The 20,778-nt window shown below is 46.8% G+C and overlaps 1 protein-coding gene and 1 long non-coding RNA gene across 29 annotated transcripts; one reads left to right on the forward strand and one right to left on the reverse strand.

Moving 5' to 3' along the window:
* Positions 1 to 268: 268 nt before the first annotated feature.
* Positions 269 to 3,358, reverse strand: Jun (Jun proto-oncogene, AP-1 transcription factor subunit). Its single transcript, NM_021835.3, is given in 1 exon segment — positions 269 to 3,358. A coding segment is annotated over 1 exon segment (1,005 nt). The 5' UTR covers positions 2,501 to 3,358; the 3' UTR covers positions 269 to 1,495.
* Positions 2,780 to 20,193, forward strand: LOC100911221 (uncharacterized). Of its 28 annotated transcripts, none has more exons than XR_015620333.1 (13): positions 3,710 to 4,597; positions 5,432 to 5,540; positions 10,943 to 11,300; positions 12,063 to 12,136; positions 13,245 to 13,330; positions 15,408 to 15,518; positions 16,164 to 16,423; positions 17,132 to 17,361; positions 18,543 to 18,652; positions 18,810 to 19,008; positions 19,341 to 19,390; positions 19,468 to 19,603; positions 19,701 to 20,193. It is a non-coding gene; the product is annotated as an uncharacterized LOC100911221 (long non-coding RNA). The 28 variants fall into 28 exon arrangements; XR_015620329.1 differs by having other exon boundaries at positions 10,943 to 11,291; XR_015620337.1 differs by having other exon boundaries at positions 3,760 to 4,597; positions 11,171 to 11,300.
* The last annotated feature ends 585 nt before the right edge of the window (positions 20,194 to 20,778 follow it).

Below are 20,778 nucleotides of genomic sequence, written 5' to 3' on the forward strand. Positions count from 1 at the left end.
GAAACAAATTAAAAAATAAATAAGGACTCACTACACTGGTCACTTCCTTGGTAGGAGCGAGAGGTGGGGGGATGGGGAGGGTGCCAAGTGGGAATTGGGAGAGGGTTGGGAGAAGAGTCACCCAGGTTCCAGATCCTCCTTTGACTCTTCCTAAATGCTTGGCTTCTAAATTGCAAAGTGTAGAATGCACTAATTCCCCCAGAAACTTGGAAAATCTTCAGTGTGCGGCTTAGGAAACAAAGATTAGCAACGGAAAAGGAATTCAAGATTTTTAAAACCATTATTTGAATACATTTATTGTGATACGAACTATTATAAATATGCACAAGCAAAGGTCATCTTTTTCTAGGAGTCGTCAGAATCCAAGTTGGAAGGAGACACCTTTTGTAAAACCTTCCATGGGTCCCTGCTTTGAGATAAACATCTAATTGCTGAAGTCTTTATTATTATTATAAACGATCACAGCGCATGCTACTTGATATGGCTCTCAACTCAAGCATCTGCTTTCCCAGTGGGCTGTCCCTCTCCCCTTGCAACACCCTCTTCTTCCAGCCTTAAGAAACACTGCACCATCTTCTGGTCAACAGTCTGGACTTGTGGGTTGCTGGGGAGAGAGTATGAGTCAATGATAGCATGCAGGGTGTCTATTCCTACAACCAGACGGGAGGGACTACAGGCTCTCACCCCAGCATACAGACACTCAGCTGTCATTTCACCTAGCTCTCATTATCTATCGATAATGCAGCAGAGAGGTTGGGGGCTACTTCTCAATGGTTTATTGTGTTTTCTTAAATATCCTTTCTGGAAATTTTCAGAAACAAAACATAAAAAAATTATATACTTTATTACAAATGGTAAACTCAGAATGCTTCAAATCTCTTATTTACAAACACTGGGTAGGACACCCAAACAAACAAACATGAAATAACTTACAAAGGCAGGAAGCTGTTTATTATAGACAGTAATCAGCTTTCATCAAATTAAAAAAAAATATATGTACATACACAGTTGAGAGAGGCAGGCCAGGGGAGTTCATCCGCAATCTAGCCTGGTACTCACAAGCCTCCCTCCCCTTCCCAGCCCTCCCTGCTTTGTGTTCTTACGGAGCACTACAGAAGCAATCTACAGTCTCTATTGCAGTTTGTAAGCCCCCACCCACCCCCCTTAATACTGAATGAGATCGAATGTTAGGTCCATGCAGTTCTTGGTCAATGTTAACGAAAAGTCCATCGTTCTGGTCGCGCGGGCACAGCCCGTTCGCAAAGCGTGGCGGCCAACAGGCCGCTGCTCTCTGGCTCCTCGCCAAAGCCAGGCGCGCCACGTCCTTCCCACTCCAGCACATTGGGGGCGCCGTCAGGTCGCAACCCAGTCCATCTTGTGTACCCTTGGCTTCAGTACTCGGACACTTTTTTTTCTCTGTCGCAACCAGTCAAGTTCTCAAGTTTATCTCTGTTATTTTTTTCTTCCACTGCCCCTCAGCCCTGACAGTCTGTCCTCAAAACGTTTGCAACTGCTGCGTTAGCATGAGTTGGCACCCACTGTTAACGTGGTTCATGACTTTCTGTTTAAGCTGTGCCACCTGTTCCCTGAGCATGTTGGCCGTGGACGCCAGCTCGGAGTTTTGCGCTTTCAAGGTTTTCACTTTTTCCTCTAGCCGGGCGATCCGCTCCAGCTTCCTTTTCCGGCACTTGGAGGCAGCGATGCGGTTTCTCATGCGCTTCCTCTCCGCCTTGATCCGCTCCTGAGACTCCATGTCGATGGGGGACAAGGGCGGCGTCTCTCCCGGCATCTCCGGCACCGTCTGCGGCTCTTCCTTCAGCGCCTGCAGCCGCGGGTGCTGCACCGGGATCTGTTGGGGCAAGTGGTGCGGCGGCTGAGGCGGCTGCTGCTGCTGCTGGGGCTGCGATGGAAAGGCCAGCCCGGTCGCGCCATAGGAGGGCGCCCCACCGCCGCTGCTCAGCGCACCCGGGTTGAAGTTGCTGAGGTTGGCGTAGACCGGAGGCTCACTGTGCAGGCTGGCGCTGTAGCCGCCGCCGCCGCCAGCGCCAGCTACTGAGGCCACAGCGGGAGCGACCATGCCCGCCCCACTGACAGGTTGTGCCGCGGAGGTGACACTGGGCAGCGTATTCTGGCTATGCAGTTCAGCTAGGGCGCGCACGAAGCCTTCGGCGAAGCCCTCCTGCTCGTCGGTCACGTTCTTGGGGCACAAGAACTGAGTGGGGGTCGGTGTAGTGGTGATGTGCCCATTGCTGGACTGGATGATCAGGCGCTCCAGCTCCGGCGACGCCAGCTTGAGCAGCCCGACGTCGGGCGACGTGAGAAGGTCCGAGTTCTTGGCTCGGAGGTGCGGCTTCAGATTGCCCACCGGGTCGGCCAGGTTCAAGGTCATGCTCTGCTTCAGAATCTTAGGGTTACTGTAGCCGTAGGCGCCACTCTCGGACTGGAGGAACGAGGCGTTGAGGGCATCGTCGTAGAAGGTCGTTTCCATCTTTGCAGTCATAGAACAGTCGGTCACTTCACGCGGGGTTAGCCTGGGCTGTGCGCAGAAGTTTCGGGGCCGCAACAGCGCGCCGGGAAGCGGGGGATACCCGCGCGTCCCCGCTTCAGTAACAAAGTTTGTTTAGGAGCGTGCGCTCCAGACCGCAGTGCTCCCCCCTGCGCCCTCCTCCCCAGTTCGCTCCAGGGAGCGCAGGGTTAAGACACCGCTTGCACTCACGTTGGTTGGCTCCCGCGCGATCCGGAGCTTTGAAAAGTCGCGGTCACTCACGGAGCGCTCTCAGGAAGCAGCGGTTCCTCGGAGCCCGCGGACCAGCCCCAGCGACAGAGGTTCTCCGGCGGCGCAGACCAGTCGTCACGGAATTCTTGGTGGAAGCCCGCGATCGGGCTCTGCCGCCCGGCCTCCGACAACTGTCCCCTCCTCCGCTGTGAGGGGGAGGGGGACGCTAGGCAGCCGCGGCTAGCACTCGCCCAACTTCAGCCGCCTGTGCGAGCTGGTATGAGTATAGGTTCCTCTTCTCCCTTTTCTTTACGGTCTCGGTGGCAGCCTTAGGCGCAGAAGAGGTTTTGCAAAAGTTCGCTCCGGGCCACTTGTTCCCGGTCCTCTGGGTCAGGAAAGTTGCTGGCCGGTAGCCGCTCGCCTATTTCCTCGCGCGGTCCGGAGCCGTTCTCGATGCTGTCAGCAGTGCCGGGACTTGTGAGCTTCTTCTCCGGGAAAAGCGGGAGAAGGGACTCTCCAAGTGCTCCCCAAAACACCGGTGCAGGAGCTGCGGGCGCTGGATCCAGGCAGTTGGTCAGAAAATGAAGACAAACAGATGAACAGCCCGGAGTCCGCGGACGACCAGGTTAGCCGAGTCCGTCCGTCTGTCTGTCTGCCTGAGCGCTCTCCAGCTAGGCAGTCTCTGCCACACTCAGTGCAACTCTGAGTCCTTATCCAGCCTGAGCTCAACACTTATCTGCTACCAGTCAATCCCTAAAAATAGCCCATGATGTCACCCCAAGGCCTTCCCATTGGCTTGCGTCGCTCTCAAGGGGGCGGGCCCACCCGTCGCCATGGAGACCTCACCCTAGAAGATTCTTCTCTGGGCCCGCGAAGGCTCACGGGATGAGGTAATGCTCCGCTGCGCTCCTACAGTTGGGCCCTTCTTTCTCCACCTCCCTCCCCCTCCCGCGCGTTGCTCCGGCTTGTGTTCCCGGGTTCCCTCCCCGGCGCGTCTTTCCCGGCCCGCCCGGTGCATTGTGGGCTGACGTCTTGGTTTGGCTGTCTAGTGACGGAGGCTGCCGGGTCTGCTGGACCCTTGCGGAGTCTGTCGGAGGCGGGCTCAAGTTCAGGGCTGGGGACCCAGACCGAGACGCGGGGATCCAGAAAGCTGGGGAGACGCGCTGGTGGCCTGGGGCGGAGGGCTTGGGTGGGTGTAGAGGTTACACACACACACACACACACACACACACGAACACACGAACACACCCGTGAAAGGGCTGAATGATCTGGGCGATTGAAGCTGGCTCCGCACCCCCGCACTTCCGGGAGACAGAGCGACGCGGGTTAATATGGTTGTGTTCGCCCCGGGTGCGGGAGCGGCAAGTGGGTTGAAGTTGAGCGGGTTTGAGAGTGGCCCTCCCACGCCGAGTGCGCATGGAAGTTTAGTTTCGGAGAAGGATCTGCGCCGCAGTGTGCTGTACTGGAAACCAGAGATTTGCTGTGCTCGGAATGAATTCACCAGGGTCCCCGGCACAACACTTCATTTTCTGGGGACGTGCCGGGAGGGGTTCGCTTTACCTCGGAGGGACCCCCTTCTAGGTGTGAAAGATGCCACCCCGGCTCCTTGGGGTATGGAAAGCAACATATAAAGGTTCGAAACTCAGGAAACCCCAGCGCTCGCCTGCACTAGCACATACACACAGCCCCGCGCACACTCAGTTCGCGCCCGCCCTTCCTCCCTCCCTGATTTGCTTCTGGGAAAACAAGCCTTGAGAGCGGCGGACTCGCCCCGAGTCACGGTGCTTAAGCAGGAGTCCCTGGTAGAAAGACTGAAAAATCCCTTCCCCGCTCGATGGTGGATTCATATCCTGTGCGGCCTCTAGGAAGCGCTAGACACATGTAAGTTGTTTCTTTTCTAAGGTTCTGCTATCCGCCCTCCACCCTCTACCCCTTAAGACTGACTAAAGAGGTGGCGAGCTTGGTTCTCCCAGGGCAAAAGTGCAAATCTCAGAACTTTCTGAACTTTATTGGTCTCATCTAGAAGTAGAGTGGATGAGGTCCATCCACTACATCGGGCTGCTAGGCATTAGTCTTGACTCTGAGACTAGAAGGTGGTCAATTGGTGCCCCTTTCCCTACCAGCTTCGGAGTTACCCCAGGCCTTCGGTGGGGTGGGGTGAGGGTGGGACGATTTGGAGGATACTGGGTTGTGATTTGGCAGGAGCCAGTGTATTTTCCTAAGCGAGGTAGGAAAGGACCGGGAGCCAGCTGTTCCCTAAGCCGCCCTTCAGCCTAGGACTTGAGGTTTAAAGTTGGACTTTAAGTTCCTAGGTTCTAATTTGGACTTTGCTGCCTCAGAACTCAGCTCAGGGTTTGTACCCTTGTGCCTTAAGATATTTTGCCTTTTGAGTATTCAGAACCCAATAGCAGCTGGTATCGGTGGGAAACCTGCCAGCTCTTTTTCACTCCCGGCTGCAGAGGGTAACTGGCTGTTGCCAGCCAAGCGCTGACCTTGGTGGGGGCAGGGTAGAGCAGGGTTTCTGTGAAGTCGAGATACATTTACTTCCCCCTAAGGGAGACCGAGTTACTCTGTGCGCGGCCCTCATCCTTTTTTGCCAAGGAGCTCATATTCTACATGATTTATGATAACAGTAATAAAAGTAAGTTTTGTCTATTAAACACTAATCTGCTAGTTAGTCCAAGCAGTTTTAAGTATGCTGTTTTCTTCCCACAGCTATCTTGGGAGGCATACATTTTTACCTAGACTTTTCGTGGAAGGAAATGGTCCCAGAAAGTTCATGCGTCTTGCTTGGGGTATACAGACAGCTGGAAAGTGAGCTCAGGTCTGTGTTACATTCCTTTGTATTTTCTGGCTCTGGCAAACTTTCCCTTAAAGTCATAGTTATTTGTTTGGAGAGTGGTACTGATGGCATAGAAGTTGTTCCCTTGTTCCTGTATTTAGAAACTCCCAGACCTAGGACCTTGTGTAATTATGTATCTTTTGCCCAAGGGGGTTCTGTGCATCTTCTGCCTCCTGTGGCTTTAAGAGGCTGATTTTCCACTTAGGTTAAGAAATAGCAGTTTCATCAAGGCGAAACAGATCCCTGCTCTTGTTAATGCTGTGCTGCTTGGAAGCCATCATCAACTTCCTCTTTGCCTGGGAGAAGGGTTTTTTTCACAGTCCAGCTTCTGCTCTTTTTAGCCATATCTTGCTGGAAGCTCGGTTGGTAAGGGTTGGGCCATGCTACCCTAAAGAACCGAGCATCAGAGGCTGAAGTCAATCAATGATTGTTTTTTGATTCCTCCAATTACTTGTGGTTGCTTTCAGTGCCCCTCCGGGTTTGCCCTCAGTCTTCCAAGGACTTCACAAAAGCCCTGTTTGGGCTTTAATAAGTGTAAGGGGACTATTGTTTAAGTCTTGATGATGGTCTTTTGTAATGCAGGTTGATTGTAATCCCCACACAGTATAGTTTCTTGTATGATGCCAGGTATACCAAGTACTAGTAGCCATAGCAACTGCTCTTTCTGGTCCCATCCCCACTGTTTGCCCTCTTCCTTCCTTCCTTCCTTCCTTCCTTCCTTCCTTCCTTTCTTTCTTTCTTCCTTCCTTCCTTTCTCTCTTTCTTTCTTGTATGTAAATACACTGTAGCTGTCTTCAGACACACCAGAAGAGGGCATTGGATCTCATTAGAGGTGGTTGTGAGCCATCATGTGGTTGCTAGGAATTGAACTCAGGACCTCTGGAAGAGCAGCCAGTGCTCCTAACTGCTGAGCCATCTCTCCAGCCCTGCTCTGTTTCTTTGTTTTCTTACTCTTCCTTTGTATTGTTTCTAGTCAACCTTCCCTCCCCCCATTTTTGGATTTTCTATTCCCTTTTGTTTCCACTTATAATTTGGCCACATCTACCGTGAGCTCATTTCAGTAGCCACCTTGAAATGTTCTTGACTTGATGTTACAATCTCTTGCTTTCTCTCATTAAGTTCCGTTGTGAGGTGCTGTCCATCATCACATCAGTTGTGCCAACATGGTAAAGATCACCACAGTTGGATGTGTGGACTGGTGACATTCTCTACTTTAAAGGAGGGTAGAGTATCCAGCCACGCCTTTCTGCTGCTTGTATGCAACTCTGCCTTAAATGAATGTGGTCTCGGGGTCTCAGCTTGTGGATAGATTACATAGTCTGGTTAAGATTTGGGGAGAGAGCCTTCAACTGCACATCCACATTGGGGAAAGAGCTGCCATCTATGCTGGGGGCAGACTTTGCAGCTCAACTGCTTTAGACTCACCCCTGATCCTGCCCACAACCTTCTGCTCTTGCTCTATAAGGAAACCCAGTAAACTAGTTGGTTTTCCTGATAAAATTTGGTAGAAGCAAATGTTGATTTGTTGATGGGACCTTAGAGATTGGAGGTGGATGTTGCTTAGTCCCTCCCACCACCATTACCCCACCTCCCACCTGGGGAGCGGGGAGGGGATTCTTGTGACAGGTTCATGATCTGTCTCCTAAGTTTAGATAGGTGAGGTCTGCCAAATAGATCACCACCCTTTTAGCCTGTGTTCTTAGCTATTGTCCAGTCTAGATGAATGTTCAGGTCTTATGTTATTAGTCTTACTGTATTATCCCACATTATGTTTTAAATGAGTCAGGTCAAGGGCAGTTATACTGCTATAACAAATAGCCCCAAACAACTCAGCAGCTTATAGAGAAATTTACTTCTTGCTCATTGTATATACTCAGGGTCAGAAGGGCTCTGCTTAATGTGTTTAACCAGTCTGGAGACAGTTTTATCTTGAATTGTGCTTCCAGAATCATCTTAAACACCTTGGTGGAGAAAGAAAGCATCATGAATTCATGCCAGCATTAAGAGCTTTTTCCAGGCGTGATGCACATTATTGAATTCATAGACTGTGGCTAGTATGAGTCATGTGACTTATATGGGTACAGGGACATGTGGTCCCACTGTGTGCCTGGAAGTCAGGAGCTTGAAGTGCCCACTTCTGTCTAGGTGAGGTCATTACTACGGAAGCCATCCACAAATCTGGATTGTAGCTACAGGGTTATTTCCCACTCGTGCTCTACGTGTCTACAGAAGTCAGCTCTGTCCATACTTGTACACACATGTTCATTCTTGGACCCTGGCCAACAGCATCCTCATTCTTCTAAACATCGCTGAGAGCATAGAGTACACAGATATTAAAGCTTCTACTGAAAGCAGTTCACGTGGTCAAGCCTGACGTCACAGGGAAGGGAAGCAAGTATTTGTAAATAGAGATGCCATCTGCCACACCCTACAATCCACATTCCATCCATTCCTCAGTCTCAGCCACCCCAAACACTTCATATCCCTCCTTTCATATATTCTTATTCTTAATCAAAATGTAAACTGCCTTAAGAGATAGCTCAGTGACTAAAGGCCCTTGCCACCCAACCTGATAACATGGGTGCAATCACTGGGACCCAAATGGAAGAAGGGAAGTACTGAGTCTTCCAAGTTGTCATCTGACGTGCACACATACACACACAACAACAACAACAACAACAACAATGTGATTTTATGTGAGTTGTTCTTTTATTCAAGACCCAGATCAAATAATCGCTCCCCAGGAAGCTTCCCACCACTGCCCCAGCCTACTCTCAAACAGTTTTATCTTCTTTGGCATTCACCACAGTGGGTACGTACCTGGATTAGAGAACTCCTGTTGCTCTCTTCTGTCTTCTTCAGTTGTTACTTCAAAACTCAGAAATGGTGTCATTCCTATTTTGTATCTCTAGTGCCTAGTAAGTGCCCATCCGGATACTTGGTAAAAGCATGTTAATTGATTTTTTTTTTTTAATTTCCTTTACTTGTGGAATTATGGGGCATTTCAATACCAAAGCAGAACTATTACCTAGACTTAATTAGTAATATTGGATCATGGCAAATTCCCTACCTAGGCTGATAAGCCTGGGCCTCTCTCCCTCACCTCTTGGCATTTGCCCAGTTAACAACCCCCACCCCTGCCCCCTGCATCTGTCCCAGTCTCTCTACACAGCTACACCTTACCTCCCTCTGACCTCATACCTTTCTCTTAAACCTGTTTTCCTCTAGCCACACCGTCCGCTGCTGGCTCAGTTACACTACAGTTTAGAATCATTTTCTAAACTTGAGTGACTTGTGACAGAACGTCGATTTCTTATTCTTACTTCATGCTTATCAAGGTTGGCAGGGTCTCTGATAATATCACCTTCCTCTAGGATCCAGGCTGCTGGACTGCCCTCTTCCTGGGACCTAAATACTCTCTCAGAAATAGAGGGAAAGAGAGATTTGAAGATTCTTGTCTGAACTATAACATGCCTTTGCTTTAAAATGTTACATGTCACTTCTCACAGTTTGATTGGCTGAAACAAGCCACCTGTCCCCATTCAGCCACAGGCAGCAGGAAAGCAAAGAGCTGGTAATATTTGTGACCAATCATAATGATTCTCACACAGGTCTTGGGTTCTCCAAACATGACAAGCTGTTTGTTTCCCCTAAGATCTCTTTAACATGATATCCAACCCCTGACTTCCTGGACCTCGGTGATTTGTTCAGATGACAAAGCATTCCATGGCCCCCCTAATGTTCTCACCTACCACCTAAACTATCCTCAGATCCTCCTCGCTGTAACCCACTCTTCCAATGTCCCTGTAATTTCCCCACCTTTCTTTGTGTCTTGAATTTAGAGCCAGAGAGACCCGGGAATCAGATGGATAGGGTTAGGGATAGATCTTAGCTGGAGGGCAGGTTAGGCACAAAAGCCACATCAGGTTTCTTGGTGCTTTACCACACTGACTTGTGCCTGGGTTGGTAGGTACACAGAGATCCCTAAGGGACAGGCTAGTTTTGCATGAACTGCCTTGGAGGGGAGGAAAAAAGCCCTGCAGGTATGTATGCTTGGGTTGTTCTGCACTCAGCCATTTTGGTAGCTCACTCTCATGTCCATGAGGAGTGACTGTGCATTGAGAAGTGCCAAAAAGGGTGTCTACCAGGTATCCTCAAGTGGAAAGCTAGGGCCGGGTCGATGGCGATGTCCTTTTAGCAGTGGGATTTGTTTTTGGTATCTCTTTGTATAGTTGATTGTGTATTTCTGATGTTTCCCTTGAGATCCCTTTAGCCTAACCCAGCAGCAGCCATGCATTAAGAAGATAGAGGGAAGCAGTGCCTCTGGTGTCTGTAGTGTGCTGAGCAGTAAGCACGATGCTGGGCAGAGTCCTAAGTAGTTCTTGGTGATTCACCAGTGCCCCTGTGATGTCTTATGCATCTCTTCTTCTGGGACAAGAAGGTCTGTGTGACCAATGCCTTTATGGTGATGGCAGTCCACACAGAATATCCACAAACTCCACATACCCACCAAGTAGCCTAGGTCCCAGACATCACCTTCCAAGGTCTGAGCTCCCAGGACAGGCAGCATTCTCGTGTTTAAGGGCCTCTAGACTTAAAGAATGTGATGGTCAGAGCGGGGAGAAGGGATGTGTGGGCAATGGCTGCTGGAAATGTGGATGGAAAAGTTAGAAGCCTTTACGGCTGATTGATAAAGCTCCAAGGGAAAGATGAGCACATGCCAAGGGCCTGAGACGACTTCCCAAGGAGAAGAGGAGAGGGTGGCTTTCTTTGGGCAGGAGGGGAAGATTGAGCCCTCAGAAGGGCTTTCAGATAGTGGAGCAATAGTATTATAGGAGAATTGACTTGCTCTAGATTTCTGAGATCAAAGCTAGGGAAATGGTTAGAAGTTAATGGAAAGGCTCTGTTTGTGTTCTGGAGTGGTTTCTCAGTAGAATAGTTGTTGTACTCACAGAAGTGAAGTTCTGCCACCAGACACATTTGTTGTCTGTGTGTAAGATGCTCGGCCAGACCCCTTTATGATCTCTGTGAGCCCATCCTAATTACAGCAACCCTCACCCACTGCCACAGTTGACAGAAGCTCTGTCACATACTCTGGTTTAGAATCTATCCAACATTTGTGGGTCTATATTTGACCCTTTTATAATTAAAAATTTATGAATCTGGGATGATGTTTTCATATTGGATGGACATTATGTCAAAGGAATTACTTCTAGTATCCATGAGGATCACTGAAGAAAAGTAGGTTCTTCCTGGTATGAACTGGGCCTTCTCCTTTCCCACCTGTCTATAGTTAGTCTGTGTTTATGGGCCCCTTTAAAAACAGATGCGCCTGAGTTTTAGCCAGTACAAAGAGGGTGGATGTAATACATATTTATTTACAGGCTTGCTTCAGAAAGTCACACATCTTCCCATGTCACCTGACAATACAAGGGACTTCAAGGACATACAGAAGAACAGAGTCCTTGGTCTCTGAATGACCCTGTGGAAGGATACTCACTGGCCAGAAGTAGTCCTTCCAGACTTTGAATGACAAATCAACTTCATTGTGCTGGTCCACTGGGATTTTGGAGTAAAGATGGCAATATCTTCTAATTCCACTTGGTGTTTAGGATGCCCTTCATAAGAAGAAACCCTGGGTCAAAGTTGAGGCTTATGTTCTGGCTTTCCCAGCTTGAAAAGAAAGAAACTTGTATACTGTCACCTTCCTATTGAGGGTGCAAACTTCATGAGGTATGTTAGGTATGTGTTTGTCTTTTTCTGTTTCTCATCTTTGAGTGGGTGTTTATTGAAATGCCAGGTGCTTTTCAGTTGTATTTCTGAATGCAAGCAGTACATATTGTTAAACATTTTATTAATATATTCAATATTTTTGAGTGTTTATTGCATTTTAGCAACTGGTAATCATTGCTAAGCAAGAGCTTCTCGGCATGCCCATTGGAGGAGGTATAGCAAGGGAAATGGATGAGAGAGAAGACAGGGTGAGGCCAGCCTGATAGTGTTCTGAGTTACAGGATTCCTGTGTGGAAGGGCCTCTCTGCTAAGGAAAGAGGTTGAAGAAAGTGCTTTGGAAAAACTGGTTAATAAGCAGAAACTTCCAAAGTAGGTGGGAATAGCTGGAAGAAGAGGAGACGTCAGAGAGGACGTATTCTAGGAAGAGGGGATGTAGATGTTACGGACCAGGGCATATTTGGAGCTGTAAAGGAGGGGTGAGGTGGAGGGACTTGGAATAGATACATCTGTGCACATGCTTAAAAGCCTTGGTAGGCTTTATAATGTGGTCAAGCACCATATGAAAAGTGTTTATTTTCCTAGGAGAAGATGTACCACAGCCATCAGGATGTAGCCATTTGTGTAGTTTCTACTTTATTGTGTTATGCTCTTTGTTTCAGAGTTTTCTACAGTGAACATGCTTTACACTTGCAGATAGATAGATAGATAGATAGATAGATAGATAGATAGATAGATAGATAGATAACCCCAACATGTTTTCCATCTGATTAGTTGTGATCCTATCACCTGGCCCTTGAAAGAAGTCCTCTGGAAGAGCTGAGGCACAGAGATGATTCCCAGTGAAGGTAGGTTTAAACTTGGCCTGCCCCCTTTATCTCCTTCCCCTCTACATGGCATTTACATTCCCTGTAGGACTTTTTTTTTTAACAATTGTGGTTTTGATAATCACAGGCAGTACCTTGTTGTGTGTTTGTGTGTATAGAGTGTGCAACTTGGAGAAATCAGGACAAAGATTCCATGATAGTTCCCTACTTGACAACCTCCGCACAGAGGATGGTTCTCAGTCCACTCTGCTGCAGAGACATTGTGTACCCATTCTTACAGATTTGGCAGTTAGAGGGGAAGCCAGTGATCATGTTGCAAAATGTCAGGAAGGCTGCTGTTCCCATGCCTTTCAACCCATATCTTCCTTCAGCATTCTGGCCCATGGCTAACCCATGGGGATGCTCCCAGTGAACCAGCATTTTCTATCCTGTTGGAACAATGATCAGCAGCCCCAGAGACAAGAACAACCCGAGTATGTCTTCTGTGCTTGCCCATTTCCAACTACATTTAGGCCAAAATGCTTACTTTTGAGACTTAGCCTGGAAGAGCCCTTCCTGAGGTACTGCAAGTGTGTGCCCCAGAAGAGATGGAAGTTAGACCACTGAGCAACTCTTTTTTTTTTTTTTTTGGTTCTTTTTTTCGGAGCTGGGGACCGAACCCAGGGCCTTGCGCTTCCTAGGTAAGCGCTCTACCACTGAGCTAAATCCCCAGCCCCGACTGAGCAACTCTTAAAGCCTTGCCTAGAGATCACTGCTGTTCACCATCCTCGGGCTAAAGCATGTCACCGAGATGATCTGACGCAGAAAAAGAAATGGGCTTGATACGCAGCTCAGGTGTTATTTAGCAATATGAATTTCAGATTCTCTATCTAGAGAGTGAAAACAGGTAAAAGCAAGCTACTTATATAGCTTGTTTGAATATTATAATTCAAACCACAGAATATCATGTAACCACTTTGGAAGATGACTTGTCTTGAAAATACGAGCTGACCTGGAGGAGACTGTAGATGGATTTAAGTGTGCAAATCAAGCTGTAAGGGCATAATGGAGACCATGTGAGCATGGTTTTATTTTTTGACAAATTGAGAAAGCCACAAACCAGGAACGATGATACATACTGTAATTCCAGCACTCAGGAAGCTGAGACAGAAGGATAGCTACAAGTTTGAGGCCTGCCTGGTATACACAGTGAATGCAGTGTCTCCAAACAAACAGGTAACAACAACTAAACTAAACTAAACTAAACCAAGTCTATGAGTCTACGAAAGTCCATGAGTGTCCTGATATGAGATTATTAATTAAAATGTCTCATGAGTAGTTACTTGTTATGGACAACATGAAGTGTTTTCTGTTTTTGTTTTTAACATATACTTGCTCGTTTAATCCTGGAAATACCAGAGGAGGAAATAGCTTATACCAGATAGTTATTTGCCACTTGAACTGGAGGGGAGGAGAGTTTGCGTCTATAACCACCGTGAATGTGCCCAATCTTGTCTGATCTCGGAAGTACGCAGGACTGGGCCTGGCCAATTGTTCTTTAAAACTGAGATGATTTCTTTAAGTTTGTGTTGGGCAAAATGGGTGAACTACCCAGCAATTATCAGGAAACAAACACCACAAACCCTAAGCCTCATCCGGCACTGAGCACTTTATTTTCTGCTCATTGGCCTGTTGTCAGTTACAGTGGCTTAGCCTTCCCCAGACTCCATTCAGTCTTTTCTCCTGTCCGCCGTGCCTCCCAACCATCCCTGTGGTTTTCTAAGTCATGATGACTTTTCCTGGAATTGCCACCCTGATGCAGTGTTGCATGCACATGTAATTTGCAAGCTGGAGAAGTTAGACTTCGGGTCAGACTCGGTGTTTCCTAATGTGTCTCATTCTGGAACTCTGCTAGAGAGGCAGCCTCTATGGGAGATACTTCTTCAGGGCATAGAGCATTGTACATGGACACACAGCCAGCTTTTCAAGGGCAAGGCTTAGATCTGGTGTGTCATATGGCTAAAGTTCATGTCAGTGGACCTGGGAAATCATGAGGATTGTATAAGGAAGGAGGGAACATTTTCTGAATAGTAATCTGCCACAGTAAACATAAAACAAAAACAATAAAGTGAGGGAAAAGAATATTTACCAAGGAGTTTGTGTTCGGCGTCTTCTGAGGTTGTACTATTCATTTTTTTGGTACTAATTTTTAAAAATGCAAACTCTGTTACTGCAGTGAACACAGCAATGAAAATATGGAGCATTTAACCAGAGTACTCATTGCCTGGCACAGCAGGGAAGTCTACAGCCATGCAGCTTATGCCACTTCCGATAGGACACTAATAGTGAGCAAAAGCCAAAGGCCACTTCATGATGGCCATCTGCTTATATCCTTGTCATAAAGTCCCAGAGTTCCGGAAGGCTCGGGTGCCTATGACAAGCAGGGATCTCCTAACCAAATGGTCATTCTGGGCAAGGTTTGTCTACACTTTGAGAAAATCATCTGTCACTGAAATGCCCAGCTGTAGTTAAGTGAGTAACACAATAACTTAGTGGCCAAAAATGGAATGAAAGGCCAGGTGTCATGGGCGGACCCTGAGTCTTTGTTTCTTTGGATAACCCAGCCATCAAGTATGCAGGTCAGTTGGTGATGTTCACCAGGCTCTGAAAAGTTGTTTAGAAACTGTAGCGGCATCGTTTACATCTTCCACTGCGTCCTCACCCCACAGAGAACCAACACTGGAGCTCTGAAGCAAATCACTCAGTGATCCAAAACATTAAAGAAAAGAGCAGGATAGGTGACTCAGCAGTTAAGAGCACCGGCTGTTCTTGCAAAGGACCCAGGTTTGGTCCCGAGCTCACAGCCCCCTGTAACTCCAGCTCTGTGGGTTCTGACACCTTCTGGCCTCCACAGGCATGGGGTATGCATATGGTGGTTTTGGACAAAATCCAGGGCAGAGGTAAGGAAGGGAGAGAGGAGAGAGAATGCAGGGAGGGATGGAGGGAGAGAGAGGGGGAGAGAGGGAGAGACGGAGAGAGATCGAGATTAATTTCCTTAAAATGTTGGCCAGGAAATCAGGCATGCTCTAATTTGCATACTCTTCCAAGTAATTTAGAAAGTATGGCTCAATATAGCTTATGAGAATCAATCATACACTCCCCACACAAATGTCTTAGTCAGTGATTTGCCAGGATTAAAAGTTCTATTTCTCAATTTTCAGTCACTCACCCTGAGCCTCTCGATTTTATGTGTCCACTTACATATCTAAAAATCTAAATAATTCTTCTCTTTGCATGTCTTGCCTTTTCAAAGCTCAAAGTCGTTCATGGAGATGTTATTGGATTGCGCTGGGGACCGCAGTTCCTTGATAATGAGTAATTGTTTGCTCAAGCTTTAGCCAAGTGTAAATATAAATATAACCGGGTGAGTAGATTTGTCCATGTTTCACTGAACATTGTCTCTTATTGTATAAGTGCTAGTGATTCTCTGTTGATAAAGTGGGAAATGATGAACTCTGGAATCAGGGTGACTTAGGTTCAAACTAGAACTCTGGCCTCAAGTGGTCAGCCCTAAACACATGTGCATACATACAGGCAACGCTAAGCAGAGTCAGTGGGGTTGGTGTGTGTGTGTGTGTGTGTGTGTGTGTGTGTGAGAGAGAGAGAGAGAGAGAATTGGGAGGGGTTGGGGAGGGTGACATGGGAGGAGTTTGATGGGGAGGAAATGATGTAAATTAAACACTCCTGTGCTTTTTTAAATTCTAAAAAAATAGTCAAAAATTATAAATGCACTGACCCCCTATCATTTATTTAATCCTTGATAATTTTCTTCAGTGGCTGAGTACCAATTTTGCATATGTAAAACTGCAAAATGAAAGCTATCTCACACCTAAGAGTTTTCCAAAAAAAAAAAAAAAAAAAAAAAAAAAATCAGTGACATTCCTACCTGGCAGCTGAGAACAACTTAATTTCCTTCTTTCCCCTGATGTATGCTTTTTGCTTTACTTTTCAAACAGTATTTATAAACTGTATCATTAAACAGATGATAGAATAGTTTAATTTTTTCTAGGATGGTTTACCCGTCCATTGCCATCCATGCACTACTGTACCGAGTGCTGTGGCTGACGTGAGAACTGAATGCATGGAGCTGCAATGGTGGACTCCAGGCCTGCTTCGTCATCGTCAGATATGTCATTTAACAGCTGAGCCTCGCTTTCCTCACATGAAAAATGATTGCGATGATTGATATTTACCTCAGAGAATTTAAATGGGACTGCCACCGTACCTATGGGAAAGTCACTGCTGAACTGGTGACATTTCTGTATATATGTATGTTATTTAGTGTTTATATATTTATACGTGGATTCCTGAAATAGCAGTTCCGCAGAGTTGAGCATTAGAAAACAGCTGGTCTTTTGCAAGGCCCAGTTTGAGGCAGACCATACAAGCTGCTAGAATACCCTGGCCACAGTGTTAAGACAAAACTGAAAGAAACACAAACTGAAAGAGATTTGAATGAGGAAATACACCCACACTTACATGCTAACAGCTAATAGGGGACTTTACTTTGAAGCTAGCCAAGGTTGCTTGACAGAAGGCTGAGAAAAGATGAGGCTGCTGAGTGAAGCCAGAGAGATTATGCTCAAAGTCAAGTAGATACCATACAATAAGCTTTTCCAAGGTCTATCATCTTGGGAGGAAAAACAAACCAAACCAAAACCCTTATATTGCTGTCTTCCCACTGGTCAGCAGACTTTCAGTAACTCTGCCTTGCTGTAAGGTGCATCACAGTGTTGTGCATTAGAGCAGTGTGGGCCACACAGGCAACTGGCATGTTTCAAACTTCCACAGATTTCTTGGCTTCATTATCAGGAGAAGTATGCGATCCCATAGGTAATGTTCAGTAAGAGATGTATCTGTCCTGCCCCGTCTCAGACTGATCACGTTCTGCCCTCTGTCTCCTTGGCTGTAGGGCTCCTCTTCACTGGCTGTGAACTCCTTAAGTAAGGTTCCTGATGTTCATGTTTGTTCTCTAAGGTTGAGCACAGGGTCGGTCCCTGGAACAGAGCCGTTGCATTGCAGTTGAACTTCTAGTAGCCAAGGCAAACCTCTGGACCCTCTGTGGTAGCACCAGGATCCACCAACAGGCAACACAAGCTGAGGCCCGGAGGCTTCTGTGGGACCATGTATGATTCCACTTCATCTCCTGCAACCCTGTTGCTCTCCAATATGGCAAGAGGAGCATTGGGTCTTCCTCCTTTGTTAAGGTAAACTAGGACAGTCAAATATACATCTGCCTCCCAAGCCCTTCTTCCTTTCTCCCGCTATCCCCCTGTACCTTTCTATTTAACCATCCAACCACTGTCCATGCCCTGAACACTGTTCCATGTCAGGATTTGACATGGTCCCAAGAATAGAGTGGTATACAGTAGGCATGCTGTTTTCATATTCCTAAGTTTATGTGCTTAGCGTCTGTCTCTAGGTTGCTGGGAATTAATTTCTGCCTGTACTCTTCACTCTGTATATAGACTCCACTCAGTGCCTCTCTGTGTCCAATCCCTTATCTCCAACACGAAGCTCACAGTAGAATTTATGTCACACTGTGAATGTTCAGTGAGTCCCTATGTCCATGTAATGGTACCTGACAGAGAAAATACCTAATAAATATGCAATGCAGTTGCAGATGTCATAGTTGCTATGTAAGAAATCACCTAATTAACATAAATCAAAATACTTGACAAATGAAACTGCCTCTAACCTCTGACCTGGAAGTACTTACGATGTGGTTGTTGACTTAGTTGAATATGTAAACTGTCTGATGGGATTTGGGAGTAAGTCCACCTGTAGATCCAAAAGATTTCTAAATACCCATCTGGTCCTGAAGATGAACAATGAGAGCCATCTTAAAAGGAAGCATCAAAGAAAGGTTATAATAAATATAAAGTTATGAATAAAACAGACTGGCAAGAGGGAGTGTGAGCCAGGGTCAAGATAGTGACAATCTCAGGCAAGAAAGAGCCCCCATCACTGACAATATGTTGAGCACTTTCACCTACGGAGTCTGCACTTGAACAATACTGGGAAGTTTGCTTCTTACTACCTGTTTCAGTGTCACTGAATGGAGATGGGTGGATTTCTGGGACATTGCATAGGCACTGGCCCCCTCCATATCTGGAGGACTCAGAACTCCACACAAGACATTTCTAGGACCCCCTTCGCCACACCCACTATACTTTATCACTAAATGCACTGAGCTATTAGATCTTTCTGTTGGTGGTAGTAGTGTTGGTGGTTTATTCTTGTGTTTATTATATCTGAGCCAGTCAAAGAAATGTTGTAAACAACAATTCCTAAGTACTGTGGTCCTTATGCCTAAGTCTAAGTGAGTGTATGGTGTGAGACGCTTGAAGCCTTGAGGACTTCATCTCATTTGCTTTCTTGTTTGTAGACATTTATACCAGTTGAGCAAGAAGTCGGTGCTAGAGCGGCAGCAGCCGGTTTGGAGCGCAGTCTCTTCCTCATGGAACCCTGGCCGGATCACTGGTCTTCACCACCACTGTAAACTTCTAAATTCCCTCTTGTTAAACAAATTAGAGTGGGTTCAAGGTTATATTTTGATATTAATAGTTTTACCCTCATCGCCCCGTGATCAAAGAGAAAAGGGTGAGGGGACAACTATCAGCTGGAACTGTAGTACACTTTCCTTCTCTTACAGACCTAGTGCTTCCAATGCGCCCTGCCTGTCTCTCCACACTCTCAAGGTCTTCTCCACTCATCTTCTTGGCTGTGTGGATTTGAAAACACACAGCGTTTGTCCGTAATCTCATCCTCATCCACACTGACTGTGGATAACCGGATGTGTTTTGTGAGGCCCCTCAGTCTCAACATGGTTTTACAGACTCGGTCCTAAGCAGGTATCACATTCTTACTGACCCACAGCTGCTGTGCTACTTAGGTTTGTGTCTGTTGGAATTCCAGGGCAAATATTTATAATTATATCAGCTCAGAGAGTACTTCTTCTGCATACTTCTGAGTTCAGAACCTCAGACTTTTTTCTTAAAGCTACTCAGCGTCTCACTCAGCCAGAGGAGAAGAGACCTGTCCGCTTTAGCTCTCCACTCTTTGTAGTTCAACAGCAGCCTGGTTTAGGCCGGGACAAGGGTGAAGGTGGTGGAGGTGGTGGTGATGTATTGATGATAAAGAGAACAATAATATCTATGAGAATTTTATTACCCCCATTTTACAGATAAAACAACTAAGCTTCACAGAGGTGAGGTAACTTCCTCTGCCATCCAGGTAGGACTTAACAGAAGGTGGGGTTTACATCTGGTTCCACGTGATTCTCCACTCATCCGCACTCCACCACTCCCCAGGTGGATGGTCAGGGTCAGGAGCCTCGTGAGTGAGAACAACAGGTCTGTCGAGTTCTGCAGGGCTGAGCTGTTTATCATTGCGGAGGACACTCATCACTGTGCTAATTACATTAATTGCTGCCCACTCTGAGGCTAGGTGGGTGGCTTAACAACACCTAGGAGCGTGGTAATGATGCCTGGGCCTGCCTTTATGCTGAAAACATCTGACTTCTTCTTTTTTTTTTTTTTTTCAGCTCCTTCCTGCAATGGCCCAAGACTGTAATTACAGGTTGGATTGGTTGGAAGTTGGTTGCTCTCTACCATGTAGGGGAAAGGTCAAGACTATGAACATTGCTCTTCATCAGACGCCTTACTGGAAGCAGAGAGGAAGGATGAGGGTTCCTGTGGTAATCTCATGATTCTCTAGAAGCAGGTGCTCTCCTACCCTCATTCTGTTTGAGGGAGCCTGGTCAGCTGCTTGGAGTCCAAGAGCTAGCGGGAGAGGAGACAGTCTGAAAGCAGGAACCATCAGAAGTCATCCTTAGTGCCCATAACATAGTACCCCTCACCAGGACACTGCTCTGTCTGACACTGAAGTATTGGCAGGGTCGGGCAAGGTGCCAACAAGTGGGTTTTGTCTATCCCTAAATGATGACTGCTTGAGATCTCACCTGCTCTGCCTTCCTTCCTGAGATTCCAAGAGAAATTGCTTGGAAGTGTATTAAATGCAAACTAAGTCAGATGTAAGCCATGGTGTTTTTCTGTTTGATCTGTTAAGAGGTAATTTGGAGACTACTTCTGCATACTTGTTGAACAGAGACAGAGTGGCTTTGGTAATTCATCATAATTGAGTAAGTGACTTAACTTCCACAGAAAGCAGAGGATAATTTGGGAAGTCACTGGCTTTGGAATGCTGTATGTTCATGTACTTTATGGGTGTGCCCATATCATTTGTGTGGGTATAAATGTCAATGAGTTTGTGTGTGTGTATGTGTGTGCATGCGTACTCATGTATACGGGTGTGTGTGTGTGTGTGTGTGTTCCTGTCACACTTCCTGCCAGAGTTCAAATTTGAATGTCCGCTGAAAACCATGTGTTAAAAACTTGGTCCTCAGCCTGATGCTACCGGAAGATGCATCTAGAAGTTCCTTCAGTAGGTGAGGTGTAGTGGGGCACGCTCTAGAAGAGGAAGGGGGAAATGGGTACATTTCTCTTTTTGTCTTTTCCATAAGGTGAGTGGACTTCTTTGGATAAGCACTCCTGCCATGCTGTTCTGTGTCACAGTCACAAGACAAGGAAGCCAATCAGTACCAGACTGAAACCCCCCAAACT

This window comes from Rattus norvegicus, chromosome 5 (assembly GCF_021556685.1).
Source record: "Rattus norvegicus strain SHRSP/BbbUtx chromosome 5, alternate assembly SHRSP_T2T, whole genome shotgun sequence".
Lineage (NCBI taxonomy): Eukaryota > Metazoa > Chordata > Mammalia > Rodentia > Muridae > Rattus > Rattus norvegicus.